This window comes from Rhopalosiphum maidis, chromosome 3 (genome assembly GCF_003676215.2).
Source record: "Rhopalosiphum maidis isolate BTI-1 chromosome 3, ASM367621v3, whole genome shotgun sequence".
Lineage (NCBI taxonomy): Eukaryota > Metazoa > Arthropoda > Insecta > Hemiptera > Aphididae > Rhopalosiphum > Rhopalosiphum maidis.
In genome coordinates, this window is record NC_040879.1 from 70,216,945 (window position 1) to 70,230,865 (window position 13,921).

General features: G+C 26.7%; 1 protein-coding gene across 1 annotated transcript; it reads right to left on the bottom strand.

The window, feature by feature from the left end:
- Position 1: 1 nt before the first annotated feature.
- LOC113558334 (mitoguardin-like) lies at positions 2 to 13,252 on the bottom strand (the record flags this gene model as incomplete). Its single annotated transcript, XM_026963798.1, is given in 11 exon segments — positions 2 to 64; positions 211 to 381; positions 2,181 to 2,401; positions 2,404 to 2,413; positions 3,775 to 3,943; positions 4,413 to 4,510; positions 9,831 to 9,932; positions 10,020 to 10,210; positions 10,298 to 10,459; positions 10,523 to 10,682; positions 12,832 to 13,252. Coding segments are annotated over 11 exon segments (1,428 nt in total), but the record flags the coding sequence as incomplete, so codon positions are not given.
- Positions 13,253 to 13,921: the final 669 nt, after the last annotated feature.

Consider the following 13,921-nt stretch of genomic DNA (forward strand, 5'->3'; position numbering starts at 1 on the left):
CTTTGGTAGTATAACGACATTTATCAAAACTAAATATATCACGCATCAATTCAATAACTTGGTCCTAAGAAAATTAAAAATAATGTATAACTAATGCAAGTTTATATATAATTAGATAATTTAATATAATAGTAAGATATTATAAATAAACTTTAATACTATCTAGTAGTAAACTATACTAGATGATATAATCAATTAATATTTATATACCTTGAAAAATAAACATATTCTGCTCAGTTCTTCATCAGGACCTAAGAAGCCCCATGCAAGTAAAGGTGACATTTGTTCAGATATGTTGTAAAAATGATGCATAAAACCATTTGGATACTTCAATTTACTACGCTTGGAACGGAGTACTGACCATACTGCAGTTGATAAAGCCTAGAAAAGGCAAAAATATATATAGTTAATATTATATTAAAAATTCTTAAATCATATAAAATGAAAAGAGCCATCACCTACTACTACTGAATAAAGATTTAAAGCCAACATAATAATAGGATCTTATTCTTCAGAACATGTGTAATCAGGCCTGTTGATAGAGGGGGGAGAACTGTGAGGAGGAAAGGTAGGATTCCTCTCGGGCCTAAACGTTTAAAGGGGCTCGAAAAAAGAGGCACCGTAATTAATTATATAATTCGAACAATTTTTTTTTCGCTTATTTACAAATTTTAGCTGAAGGTATGTTAACCAAATGATAAAATAATATCATATATATATATATGTGTAATATGTGAAAACTATTTCACGAAAAAGTAATTTGTGTAAAATTATTTGTTATCGTGTCATTTGCATCAATACTCTATATAATATGCTCTATTTACGGTTTTACCAAGCGAACAGTACACGGACAATTTTCAGTACTTTGTGTTTTTGATTGCTACAAGTTACAATAATATTAAAACTAATTTTTTTACAAATTTGTGCTTTTACTTTTTTATTTAAAATAGAAAAAATATATATATTTGAATTTTATTTGGTCTTGGGAGGGGGTAGGAGAAGGAGGGTGACCGTGACTCCTGGAAACCACTACTATAATAATAATAGGGGGCCCTTACGCATTTCCTCCTAGACTGAACTTTTCTCTCCACGGCCCTGTGAGTAATACATTCTTAGAACAATTAATGATAACAATTAATTTGTTAAAGTAAAATATATTATATTCAAAGTGATTATAGTGCATTTTTAAATATGATATAATTTGACATACTGTAACTTTTCTGTAATTTATATATACCATAGCAATTTATTATATTTATTGAAACATAAAATGTTTAATACATTTTTACATAATACTAGCTAAACAATTTTGTACAAAAAAAGTAACATGTAATTTGTAACAAAAATTTGTTAACCATTGTACTCAACCATTTTTATTAATTACATCTGTGCCGTACTCAGTGATCAAAGCATAGTGCTAATATGTATACATTTTTATTTCAAATAATACTCATAATACTTTCAATTATACTTAATTGTTTTATACACACAATTTAAGAATATTCAATGAATTACTCTTTGAACCTTCTTGGTATTTCTAAAATCAGATCAATTAATAACATTTTCATTATATTAGTTGAGTAATTTTTAAATATAAACTACAACCAAGCACATTTTCCTTTTTAAAAAAAATAAATGTAATATACCGAGTGTTTCATTTTAATTTATTAAAGACCGCTTATTATTTCAAAATCTATTAACTTTTTTGAATTTATTTTTTTTCTACATAATTTCTAGACAAAATAAAACAATATATTTTTTTTAAAAAAATTACTTTTTATAATCATATATACTTTTTTTTTTAAATATACTGTTTTATTTTGTCTGAGAATTATGTAGGACAAAATATTTTTAAAATTTTGGAATAACGAGGGTTGTTTGATTAAAAAAAAATCACCCTGTATAATATATAGAAGTTATTATTTTATTTGTTGTGTTCCATACAAAATGTAACCTGACAATAGGCACATTAATATGATGTAACATGATTAGGTATATATGAGTGCCGCGCTCACTTCTCTAATTTTTACTAATAAATAAATAAGATAAGTGAGCTACGGCAAGCCAAACATATTCTTTAGTCTTGTTGACTTTATACATTTTTGCAGTGGCTCAATACATAGTATATAATTTTAGAAAGAATTAAATATGTATATATATATATATAAATTCAGTATTACGGTTTCTTTAAATCCTTTTGATAACCAACGATTTTGTATTACAGCAATCACCGATGTAGGAGGAGCTTCAAGATCTTCAAATGCATCCATTAAAATGTAGTCCATAACAATATCATAAAAAGTCATTTTTTTCACACCCCTAGTTGACAATTCATTTTCAGCCTCTGTCCAGTGAGCATCAGTTTTTGCCCAACCCAACATCTCTTCATAAGCTAAAAGAAATCCTTAGGATCCTACAATAAAATAAAATAATATTTTTATTAGCTAATATATCAATAATAATATTAAGACAATTAGAGAGATACGCTGAAGAAGCTGTAGGAAAACACCAGTGGATTCAGAAAAGGAAGATCAACCACAGACCATATATTTGTAGTAAGACAATTAATGGAAAAGCACTATGAATACCCAAAGGATCGTCACATGGTGTTTATGGACTATAAACAAGCTTATGATAGTGTTGACAGGGAAAGGCTATGGGAGGTACTCAGGGTATTTGACATCTCTATAAAAATTATCAAAATGGTAAAACTATGCAACAGAAAAACGTATAGTAGAGTAAAACTTGGGAATGAACTGTGTGGCTTTTGAAAACAAAAGTGGACTACGACAAAAGGATGGCATGTCATCCAAATTTTTTAACATGGCATTAGAAAGTGTGGTCCGAAAAATGTCAAACGGAGAAGCCTGGTCACTTGAAGAGGACTACTACTACTTGAATATGCAGATGACATCATAATCACTGAAAATACTCAAGCAGAAGTTCAAACAAATCTGAAGAAATTAATAATATGTAATAATATAAAGTAAAAATATGGGTCTAGTAGTAAATGCGAAGAAGACAAAATACATAGTGGTAACAAGAGGACCAGAAGATAGCTCCAATCTTATAGTAGAAAATAATGAATTCGAACAAGTTAAAGAATTTAAGTACCTGAGAGTAACTCTAAACAACAAAAATATTATGCACGAAGAAATAAATGTAAGGCTGAATGCAGCAAATCGATGTTATTTCGCAATGGAAACCCTCTTTAAATCAAAAGCGATATCAAACAATGTTAAAGAAAAATTTCATATAAGCTACATAAGACCAGTACTGACTTATGCACGTGCCATGTGGTCCACAACTGGAGAGGTGATGAAGAGAAATTAAGAAGATTTAAAAAGAAAATCCTAAGAAAAATACATGGTCCAGTATTTAATACTGAAACACAACAATGGAAATTGAGATCAAATGCCCAGCTAGAAAACTTATACAAAAAGGAAAATATTGTGCAATTTATTAAAAGTATAAGAATGCAATGGGTTGAACATGCATAGCGAGCAGACAGATGGCTAATAAAAGAAATAATGACTTGGACGTTAGTGGGGAAGAGATCAAGGGGAAGACTACGAAGAAGATGGATAAACAGCACAAATGAGATATGAAATGTGGTAGCCCAAGAAGGTAAGGCTGATTAGCAAGTTATAGCGTATGACAGAGAGAAATGGGAGGAGGTAGTTTTGGTGGTAAGATACTCAATGGATCGTAAAGCTGGATTAAAAAAAATATATATTTATAGTATAACATAATATTATGAAAAAAAAATAATACTTTTTCGGCAAATAAAAATATATCAGTTAATATACGTCTCCCACAATCCGAAAACCACATTGAGTTTTTTTCATTCTTGAATAAATGTTCAAAAGCTTGACGGATACAGTGTAATTTACAGACATATTCTCTATCTGAAGCACAATTCACTAATGTTGTTCGATAGCTCCTAAACAAAAATAATAATCTATTAAAAACTGATTAAAATATTGTTAAGAGAATATCAACACAATATTTGTTTTCTTTTCAAACCTAAGTGCAATATAGATAAAATGCATTTACATAAAATGATTTTTAATGATTTTTGAGTTTTCTTAAAAGTAAAATCACCTGTTAAAAAAATTATGATATAAAATATTTATGAGATTTTGATTTTGATATGCTGGTTTTAAATTGTATTTTATTAAATAGTTTTGTTTTGAAACAATATTCAATTTTTAAACAAAACAATATAATATCATACCTTAAGCAAAAAGAAAATGATTTTGGGTAAATACATTATGTTTATATTGGGTCAAAGAGAGAAAAAAACAGTGCCTGCAATCTTCTTAAATCATTGTACAATCATAATAAAATACTCAAATAATACGTGTTTGATTAATGATAATTTAACAAAAAAATTTAAAAATATTACTTACCTGCAAGCAATGCCTTCAATTTCAGAGTACCTTAAAGCATTTTGATATAGATAATAGTTGTCAAAATTTAATTCTTCAAATTCTCTCAAATTTGCTACCTAAAACATTAAATTACATAGTTATTATGACATTGAGAAAAAATAATAAAGATTAAAATAATATGAAAATCATCAAGGTCAAATAACATATATTTATCAACTTTAATAAAATTATAATTTAAAACAGAAGTCATCATATATCTTTGTATAGTAGCAAAGTCAGATTTTAAAATGAACTATGCATACATCACTATTTTTACAATTGTACTACTTCAGGAAATAAAGCATTTAGGTATTTACTTGAAATGTATTTAAAAAAATCTAAGCATTAACATAGTCATTATTGATATTAACAAAGAAATCATAATAATAAGATACCAAAAAATAGTTATAAATGAAATATTATTACAGTGGACACTTATAAGAATCACTTCAGGACCAGCACAAAGTGAATCTTATAACCAAATGAATAGGTGAAGTTGGAAAAAAAAAATTTTTAATTACATATTTATTTTATGAATTTAATTTTGTATTAAAAATGTAAAATACGATAAAATTTTGTTGTTCATACACACATTATAAGCATGAATCAAAACCAGAAATAACCCAAAATGTTTATTTTTTACCATTTTTTTTTTTTACAAAATTTGAGTCTTATAGCCAAATTTTTTATAATGTATTTGGATACGTCTGTGCCGTTCCAGACGATTTTGAATCTAATAAGCGGCGTCCACTGTATTATTACATATTATTTTTTATAAATTATAACTAGGGCTCGGGACTTATAGGAGTTTGCATGTTTTTAAATAATCAATAAAACATAGCTTAGTATTAAAGAAATTTGTTTCACAGTAATACAAATTTATAGTTGCATATTTTGCATGTTTGACCATTTTTTATATGAAAGGGTAAGTTTTTAATACCTAACTTAAGAAAATATCTAATAGTTCAATGTAATTAGTACTATATTAAAAATATTCAAATGTATTCAATTTAAGTTGTTTTTTAAAACAATTTAAATATTTTTGTTTTAGACTAAAACTCAATGTAAGATGAAAACAAATCTAAAAAAAAGAAAATAATTATCTTGGATAATTAAATAAAAATGTATCTATTTATGTATCATATCTACAAATATTATTAGTTATTAGAAATATACTTTTTTAAACAATGATTCTTTAGGACATAAATACATGCATATTTTAAAGTTTTTTAGGGCATGAATTCCCTAGCCCTAATTATAATATAATATAATTTATATCAGCAGAGTATATTTTGTAACTCAATCAACATATGGATGTGATTTGAGAAACGTAATTCATTTAATGTAAGCCGAAAGGCTCAACACCTTTTTCCCTCAATTTTTTCAATAACAGATTTATCTTTTTATCATTTTGTTTAATTCAATTATTACTTGTCTTAAAATAATCAAACAAATACAAGAAATAAAAATGTGAAAAGTAATGACATGGTTCTTTTAATTAATTTGAAAATCGATCTATGACCCCATTAAATACATCTGACTATCGGTAGAAATGCGAGTGTATGTGGATTTGAAACAATTGAAACTGCTTTTAGCTAGTAACCACAGATATATAATAATATATTAACTAGATAGCCATCTTTATTTTATCATTGTAGTTTACAATTTGTTATAGTGCAAAAAGTTACCTCATACATTTTAAGTAAATATATGGTTCTTTGTTAATGAATTTAACACAATTTTTTTAATACAAATATTGTTACAATTTGTTGTTAAGAAAACCTAAACTATAGTCCGAATTAGAGAGCCTTAATAATAATTTATTATCAAGGCTCTCTAGTCTGAGTTGTTTATTTACTAGTTAAAATAGAAGTATACATAGATATATAACTGGTTTAAAACTATCACATGTAAACATAGAATATAATTGCTTATACATAAGCTTCAATATCTCTATGTATATTAAAGCCATATCAGATATCAGTACATTTTTTGAAATAACAATAACACCAATTATTAATACACCTAAGAATAATAAATTACAGTAAACTTCTATTAAGAAACTTAAAAAAAAATCATTTTAGTGAATGAAATTCATGCAAATATGTAATAATATATAATATGTGTATAATTTTAATAAATTAATTAAAATAAAAAAAATCAATTATATCAAGACGCTCGAATAGTGTCTACTTCATACACGTTATCAAGTGTTATACATTTTATCAATTAGAAGATCAATTGAATCCAAACAAACTAAGATGCCAATTTAAAATGTGTACAAAATAAATTATTAAATTAATTTTGTTTGTTAAAACAATTTAAAACAGTTTAGAGCATTTTTTTATTTTGCATTTGTCTTTTATGAATAGATTTTATAGATTTAACTGTCTTAAAAGACTATAATTTACAAACTTATTTTATTTTATACACATTTTAAATTTTTATTTTGTTTTGTTTGGATCCAAAATTAAATTTTGGTAAGGATGTGATGTCACACTATTCTTCTATAATACATGTATAAATATTTTTTTTTTTGTTCTATGTTGTCGAAAAACTTTCTAATGTCCTGTTGAACAACTTTTATACCATTTTGATAATAAAAATATTATCATTTATTAAAAGACTTAAAGGTATCATTTGGATGAATGTAAGTCTCAAACACATACCATAACTTTGTTTAGGTTTGGATGAGAGAAATGAGGTTCGCCTATGTCTTTTTCTTTGTAATCTTCACAGAATCTCATCATCTTTTAAATATTCAGTAACAATAACATTTTTTTATCCACTCTTAAAAATGTATCTATTGGTATCAGTATGTCTTCATTAATAACACCTATTACTTGCAACTGATTTCAACATTTTTCAATAGAATCCATTGTTCTACTTTTTTCTTGAATTGGCCTATCTGAGAATCCTGCTTTTTTGAAACAATTTCTAATTGTGATTTTAAAATTTTATTTTGCTTTACATTTGAAATTTACAAATTGAAGTTCTGAGATTAATGAAATTTTCAGTAAGTTGACAGTTTTCCAGCTTTGAAAGGAGTTTCTTAAGAGTCATTTGTCAATAGTGAATTTTCAAATTTTTTTTTATCACACTAGTAATTTCAATGTTGTATTAAGGTGAAAAGAAGAGAAAACTAACTAGACATTTACTAGTTTTGTCGTTGAATCATGCAGGTGTACTGGCTAGTTGTCTAAAAAGAGAACAACTTTTCTAATTATCCAAAGTTTAATTTTTTTTTCCAAACATATTAGCACATACAACAACAGTTACATGCTTTTTATTATTTTTTCCTTCATAGCATTTATCATTTTTTAACGTTAATGTCTTGTTTGGTAAGCACTTGAAAAAAAAGTGGTTTCATCCATGTTAAATATATTATTGTGTTCGCAATATTTTAAAATGTTGATTAATTTAGATTCAAAAACAATAATCTTCTTCTGAAACGCTATAACTCCCTCCTGATAAAATTTTTATTGTCATGCCGTGATATTTTTTTAATTTGTCTACACAACCAGAACTGGCATGAAATGTCTCAAGTCTCAAAAGTCGAGTATATTCGAATGCTTTTTCTTGTAAAAAAGATATATTTTTATCATGCATCATTTTTACTCACTTTATAACTGCTTTGTCTACATCATTTTATTTAAACGTTTTAAATAGTTTTATTACGCTCTCCAAGATCTCTGCACTTTTTATAATTGTATCTTGATTATTGTCGATACTGTACTAGATAGAATTCCAAATTTTTCAACGGTGACTATTTTTCGCACTCCATTTTCCAGTTTTTTCATCAATATAATTATAATCTGTACTTAAAATGTTTCTTCTTGATTGGCTACAATTTTTAAAACATACAACGCACACTTATGAAAGAACGGCGACGACAAACTAGCTAACAGCCAATTTAGTTATTGGTAGATCACATGTTACATATCAAAATCAATAACAATAGTCTAAGGCAGGAATGGGCAACTGAAAGTTATTAGAGGGCCAATTTTTAGAAAATTAAAATTTAGTAGGCTAGAGCATAGAGAGCAAAAAAAAGGACATTCAAAATATTACGTATTTTAATTTAGCACAGACGTAGCATAAAGTATAGATGATTGACTTTGAAATTGTATGATGTAATTTGAAAATGTTGTGCGGGCCAGATAAAAAAAGGTTCTGAGGCCCGTGAGCCGCCAGTTTCCCACTCCTGGTCTAAGGTAATAATATTTAACAAGGTATGATTGCGTAAGATTGAGTGTATACTCTCATTTATGTAATTGACAAGTGTGTAATTTACAAAACAATAGTTTTAAATTTGCTGTAGAAAATAATACAAAATTAATTTGAATAGAAATTTTTTTGAATGAAAATCTCATAATTTCATAAAATATTTTGTTACATGTAGTTTCATTAAGAGGACATCATACTCGCATATGTTGTCTATGTCTTCCTAACATATACCATACCAAATTTTCGTTCAGCAGAACACATTTTATGTTGTTAGTTTCAATATTGGAATCAATTTACCTATTATCAAACTTAAAGGTAAGAATATTATCTAAGGCATTCCTTATAATTTACGATTGCAAGACAAAAACTGCACATATAGATATTACGTCTTCTTTAAATGAAAATTTGTTAAATAGAGGTTCTACTATATTTATAAAAACACCACAATAAAAAGAAATCAAGGGAAAGTAGATTCAACTATTGATCCCCCCTCCCATTACATTCATTCTTATATACAAGAAATAATTTTAAAATAAACTAATATCCCATAATAATATATTATAAAATATGTTTTTAATACTTAAAAAATTATAATGCCGTGTTGCATTAAACTAATCATTAGATTTATTTAATGAACTCTTTTATTGAAATATTAAACCTTTTTACTGAGCCATTTTAATTCTACAAACAGTTGAATAAAAATGCATTAGTTTGAAACATGATACTGTTACGAACTCAATGATAAAAAATATCTATATGTATACAATTTTGTTCCCATATATTGTTCAGTGTGGTGACATGTTTTCTGTTTAATTAACAACGTAAGCGTGTGGAAATCAGGACAAACATAGTATTATTTAATTTAATTATTTAGATATTTTCACATGTTGTTAACTTCGTAGAAAAGTCAAAACTGATGAATCGACAAAAATATTAAAACTTAATGTGAGGCCCCTCGTAACAATGGAATCACTATCACCATGCCCACCACTCTGATGTATTGATACTATATAAGAGACACCAAGACAAGAACTCAGACGGTTAGGCAAATTCAAGACATTTAGAGGATACTCACAGTCTTGTCTATCGACATTTTGGAGTAAGGTCACAATTTGCTGAAATATATAGTGTTTAAATTTTAATTATTTTAATACAAAATACATAACTTACATCTGTGCGTGCTGATACAAAACTATCTACTGACGAACGACGATCATCAAACTTCAATGTGTCACCATTTCCATTCTGCTGAACACGAAATAATACTGACCTCTAAATTAAAAAAAATAATAATAAGATAAATTGCAATTAGTTATATAATATACAACATTGAAAAAAATAAATATATTAAATTCTTACTTGATCTAAGAAAAGTAATTGACATTGATCTTGTAATGAGTAAGCAGAGTCCACTAAAAGTTGAAGTTCTTTACAAAATTGAGAATCTTCAGTGGACATAAGTTTATTGGATACCATCGTTGAATTATTGCCAGAAAATGCTGTCAATGCATCTTCCCAAAATGATATACTACAAGCTAATGATTCCATTCCTTAACCAAAAAAAAAAAAAAACAATTAAAATAATTTGACTTTAAATAATTAAGTATAACAAACCAAACTTTTAAAATATTACTTACCCATTACACCTAGTTGTTGAGGTGCAGTATATTTAACTTCTGAAGATTTACAATGGCTTGGAGAATCTTGAGTTGAAGATATCACAGATGCTTGTCGATTGGTAGATTTGATGCTAGGACTTAGTGATCTATGGCTAGTTCTAAAAATTCTAAAACTAGATACTGAAACACAAAACATAATTATAATAAATGTAATTGTTTGTTTTAATACACATTTTAACTTACCTGAAGGTACATCAATATTAGCTTTTCTTTTGTCATAGGAATAATGTTTGATAACAGGTGCCGATTCTCGGGAATACTTTCTTCTTTTCCAATAATTTCCTAATACCACAATTAATGTAGTACTTATAACTAATCCCATAGATATAGATACACGGAAACCCTGAAATAGTAAAAAAAAAAAATTGTTTAAAACATTAAAAACTAATGTATTTTCTTGAACAAAAAATTAAATTAAATAAAAATCATGAAATTGTTTTAATTTTTTCCTAAAATTTAGCTCGATAATTTATAATAAAAATATACATTAGACTAGTATTTTTGCAATTTACATAAATATTCATTTTCAAATGATAATTGAGTGTATTATGCTTTAATGTAAATAAATTTATATAAAAATTGAAAAATTAAATACTGAGTATAATAAATATATTATCAAAAGATAAGATAATAAATTTATGAGAATCACATTACTATTTGATCTTTGTGATGTTTATTAACAACTTTACTTAACTCTGTAGAATAAAAAAAAAACTAACTTCATTAATTATTTAACAACTCATACATATAGCATAGTGATACATAAACTTACTATTCTATCCTAATACAAGAATTATTAGAAACTATTTTTATCAATAATACTACTTGGAGGCAAGTTAAAAAAAAAAAAAAAAAAAAATAATCATTAAATTGTATAATTCTACAGTAGTTTACTGATTTATTAAGTACTAGGTATTTATATTTATCTAACTAATCGTTAAAATATGATTGGTAAAAAAAAAATAGTGAACTATATTGTAAGCCATAATAGAATTGGAAACTATATTTGGCATATCCATTCTTTTGTTGGCTACTGAACAAATATTTGTATAGGTAATTGATATTGATTATTTCAATAAAAATTATATAAACAAATTATGGACATACCACACCATTAATAAAATAAAATCGAAAACTACAATTCATACAATTGATATTATAATAATAAAATATGAATAAGTAAATTTAAAAATATATAAAGTGTCATTTAAGTACAACGATATTAATATTTTATGAAACTATTATTTATGAACTAATTATCTACATTATTTCCAATTTTTTATAAAATTACTTATTTTATTAAATAAATTATTATACAATATTACCTATTTTAATACAACTTAAGGTATCTTAAAAAAATATTTTAGGTATAAACATAATTTCAAATGTAAAACAAGTTACCTAGTCCAAAACCTACTGTTTTTTGATTTTCTAGTTTAGGTAATAGGTACATCTACTTTATTCAGGTAAAAATATAAAAATGTTCATAAAGATTTATAGAAAAAATAATGGTACTTAAGTAAAAATAAAAATAGTTAGTAGTATCAAAATAAAATATAATTAAAAACAGTCATTCTCAAAGTGGGAGATAGCGCCCTCCCTGTGGGTGTTGATAGTCTTCATGGGGGCGGTATAAGACCCTAAGAAATGTTGGTGACGTTGAAACAGGATAGAGGGGCAATACTGATTAAAAAGTCCTATGTACTTTTAAACTTCAAACTAAAATTAAATTCCTACTACATATCCTCATAATTGATTTTACGCCTGTCATAGCCGGCATGAAAACTATACTGTCTTTAAAATACACTACAACATTTTTAGGGGGCGCTGGAAAATTTTTGAGAATCAAAGTGGGCGATGCATGAAAAAAGTTTGAGAACCTATGATTTAAAATAATTCTAAGTAGTTATAAATAGATGTCACTAGAACAAATTCAAAGTATGTAATTAATATTGCCATTATCAAAATAATTACATAAACAAATAACACATAAAATATACTAATTGATAAAGTAAATAATATCATACAATTTCAGTTTTAAGTAGTAGATTATTTAATTACAATACATTTTAGGGACAAATATTTAAAATACAATGTTAGTGATAAAAATTTACTTGAAGTAGAAATACTGCAAACAAGTAATAATTGTTATGAAATCAACAATATTAAATTAATCATTGACATTTATGTAAACATACAATCAGAACTACAACAACAAATGAAAACACAGACAGAAAATATGAATTTTTTTATTATTCATCAAGTATACCTAATATTATACCTAAGTAAATTTATAATTAAATGATGATCTATTTGGCTTCTTTTAAACGAATACAATTAAAATAATAATAAATATTATTTCACTTTACAGCCCGAAAGTGAATTATTATACGAGCCAGTAGTCGGTGTTGCAATAAGCGCAGTTTTGAAAATCAAAAATGACGTAATTAATATCCTAATAAGTCAAAAATTTCGAGGTAAGATTGACTTACATGTTCCGAGATATGCTTTCGCAAAATTCCTGTAAGTTTGGTCAACGGGTACAAGACCAGGGCAGACTTTTTGCCGCACATAGTTCGGAGGCTGATTGATTATTGGCGCACGACGTTTTGCACATAATTTGTGGAAATAAGAAACATACTAATAAATAAAATATCAACTATAATGTACATAAAGCAAATAATAATTTTAATGTTAAGTTGTATTTCTACCGCCGATCGAACTACGAGGTTGTGTTGTTGCGATATGCGGGTCTCACTCACTCACCTCAACATAAACGAACCGACCTGGTTATCACAATCACGAGTTGAGGATCTGTGATAACGAGGTACAGCTAATCACAACTTCGGTAAAGGTATCTAAGCAACTCTCGATTAAAGATAATCGCGATAACCCGGTTCTCGGTGAGATAACAGCACATACACATAATAATTTTATTACACAATTTAAGGTAGACTAAAGAGAGATGAATCATGGTTTATTATTTGAAGAATATTCCGCTAGCAATATTTGAAAAGGTAGTGCAGGGTTCTCAAACACATGAAAAATCAACGAAATAAACCAAAATCATGTTTGACCGACAGTTAGCGCAAAACAACATCAATACAAAACAACTTAAGCAATATCAGACACCAGTTTGGTAATTTTTTAAATACTTAAACAAGTCCGTAGCTTCATTTTAAATGATATGAAAATATTGGTATTGGCGAGGAATATAATAATATGCAATCAGAACGCAGTAAATCGACCTTGGAAAATGTAAGTTAATGTCATGAAACCCTGACCAATAGATTAAGAAAATAATATAAATTTCCCGTTATCAACGTTCATACATACATTGAAGCTGAAACTTCTTAACCCTGCATAGCTTGTGCATCTTAATAGATCGTCAGTAGTCGCGAGGATTACAAATGTAATCCAATTTTTTTTTTGTTATTATTGATAAGTTCTAAATTTTTATTGAAGATTTAAATTATAGTATGATTTTTTCCATGTCTGAATTACTCAGTGTTGGCCACGTACTAGTTGTCATATATAAATTTTAGTATTCCTTATGGTGTGTTGTAGTGTCATTTTATAATT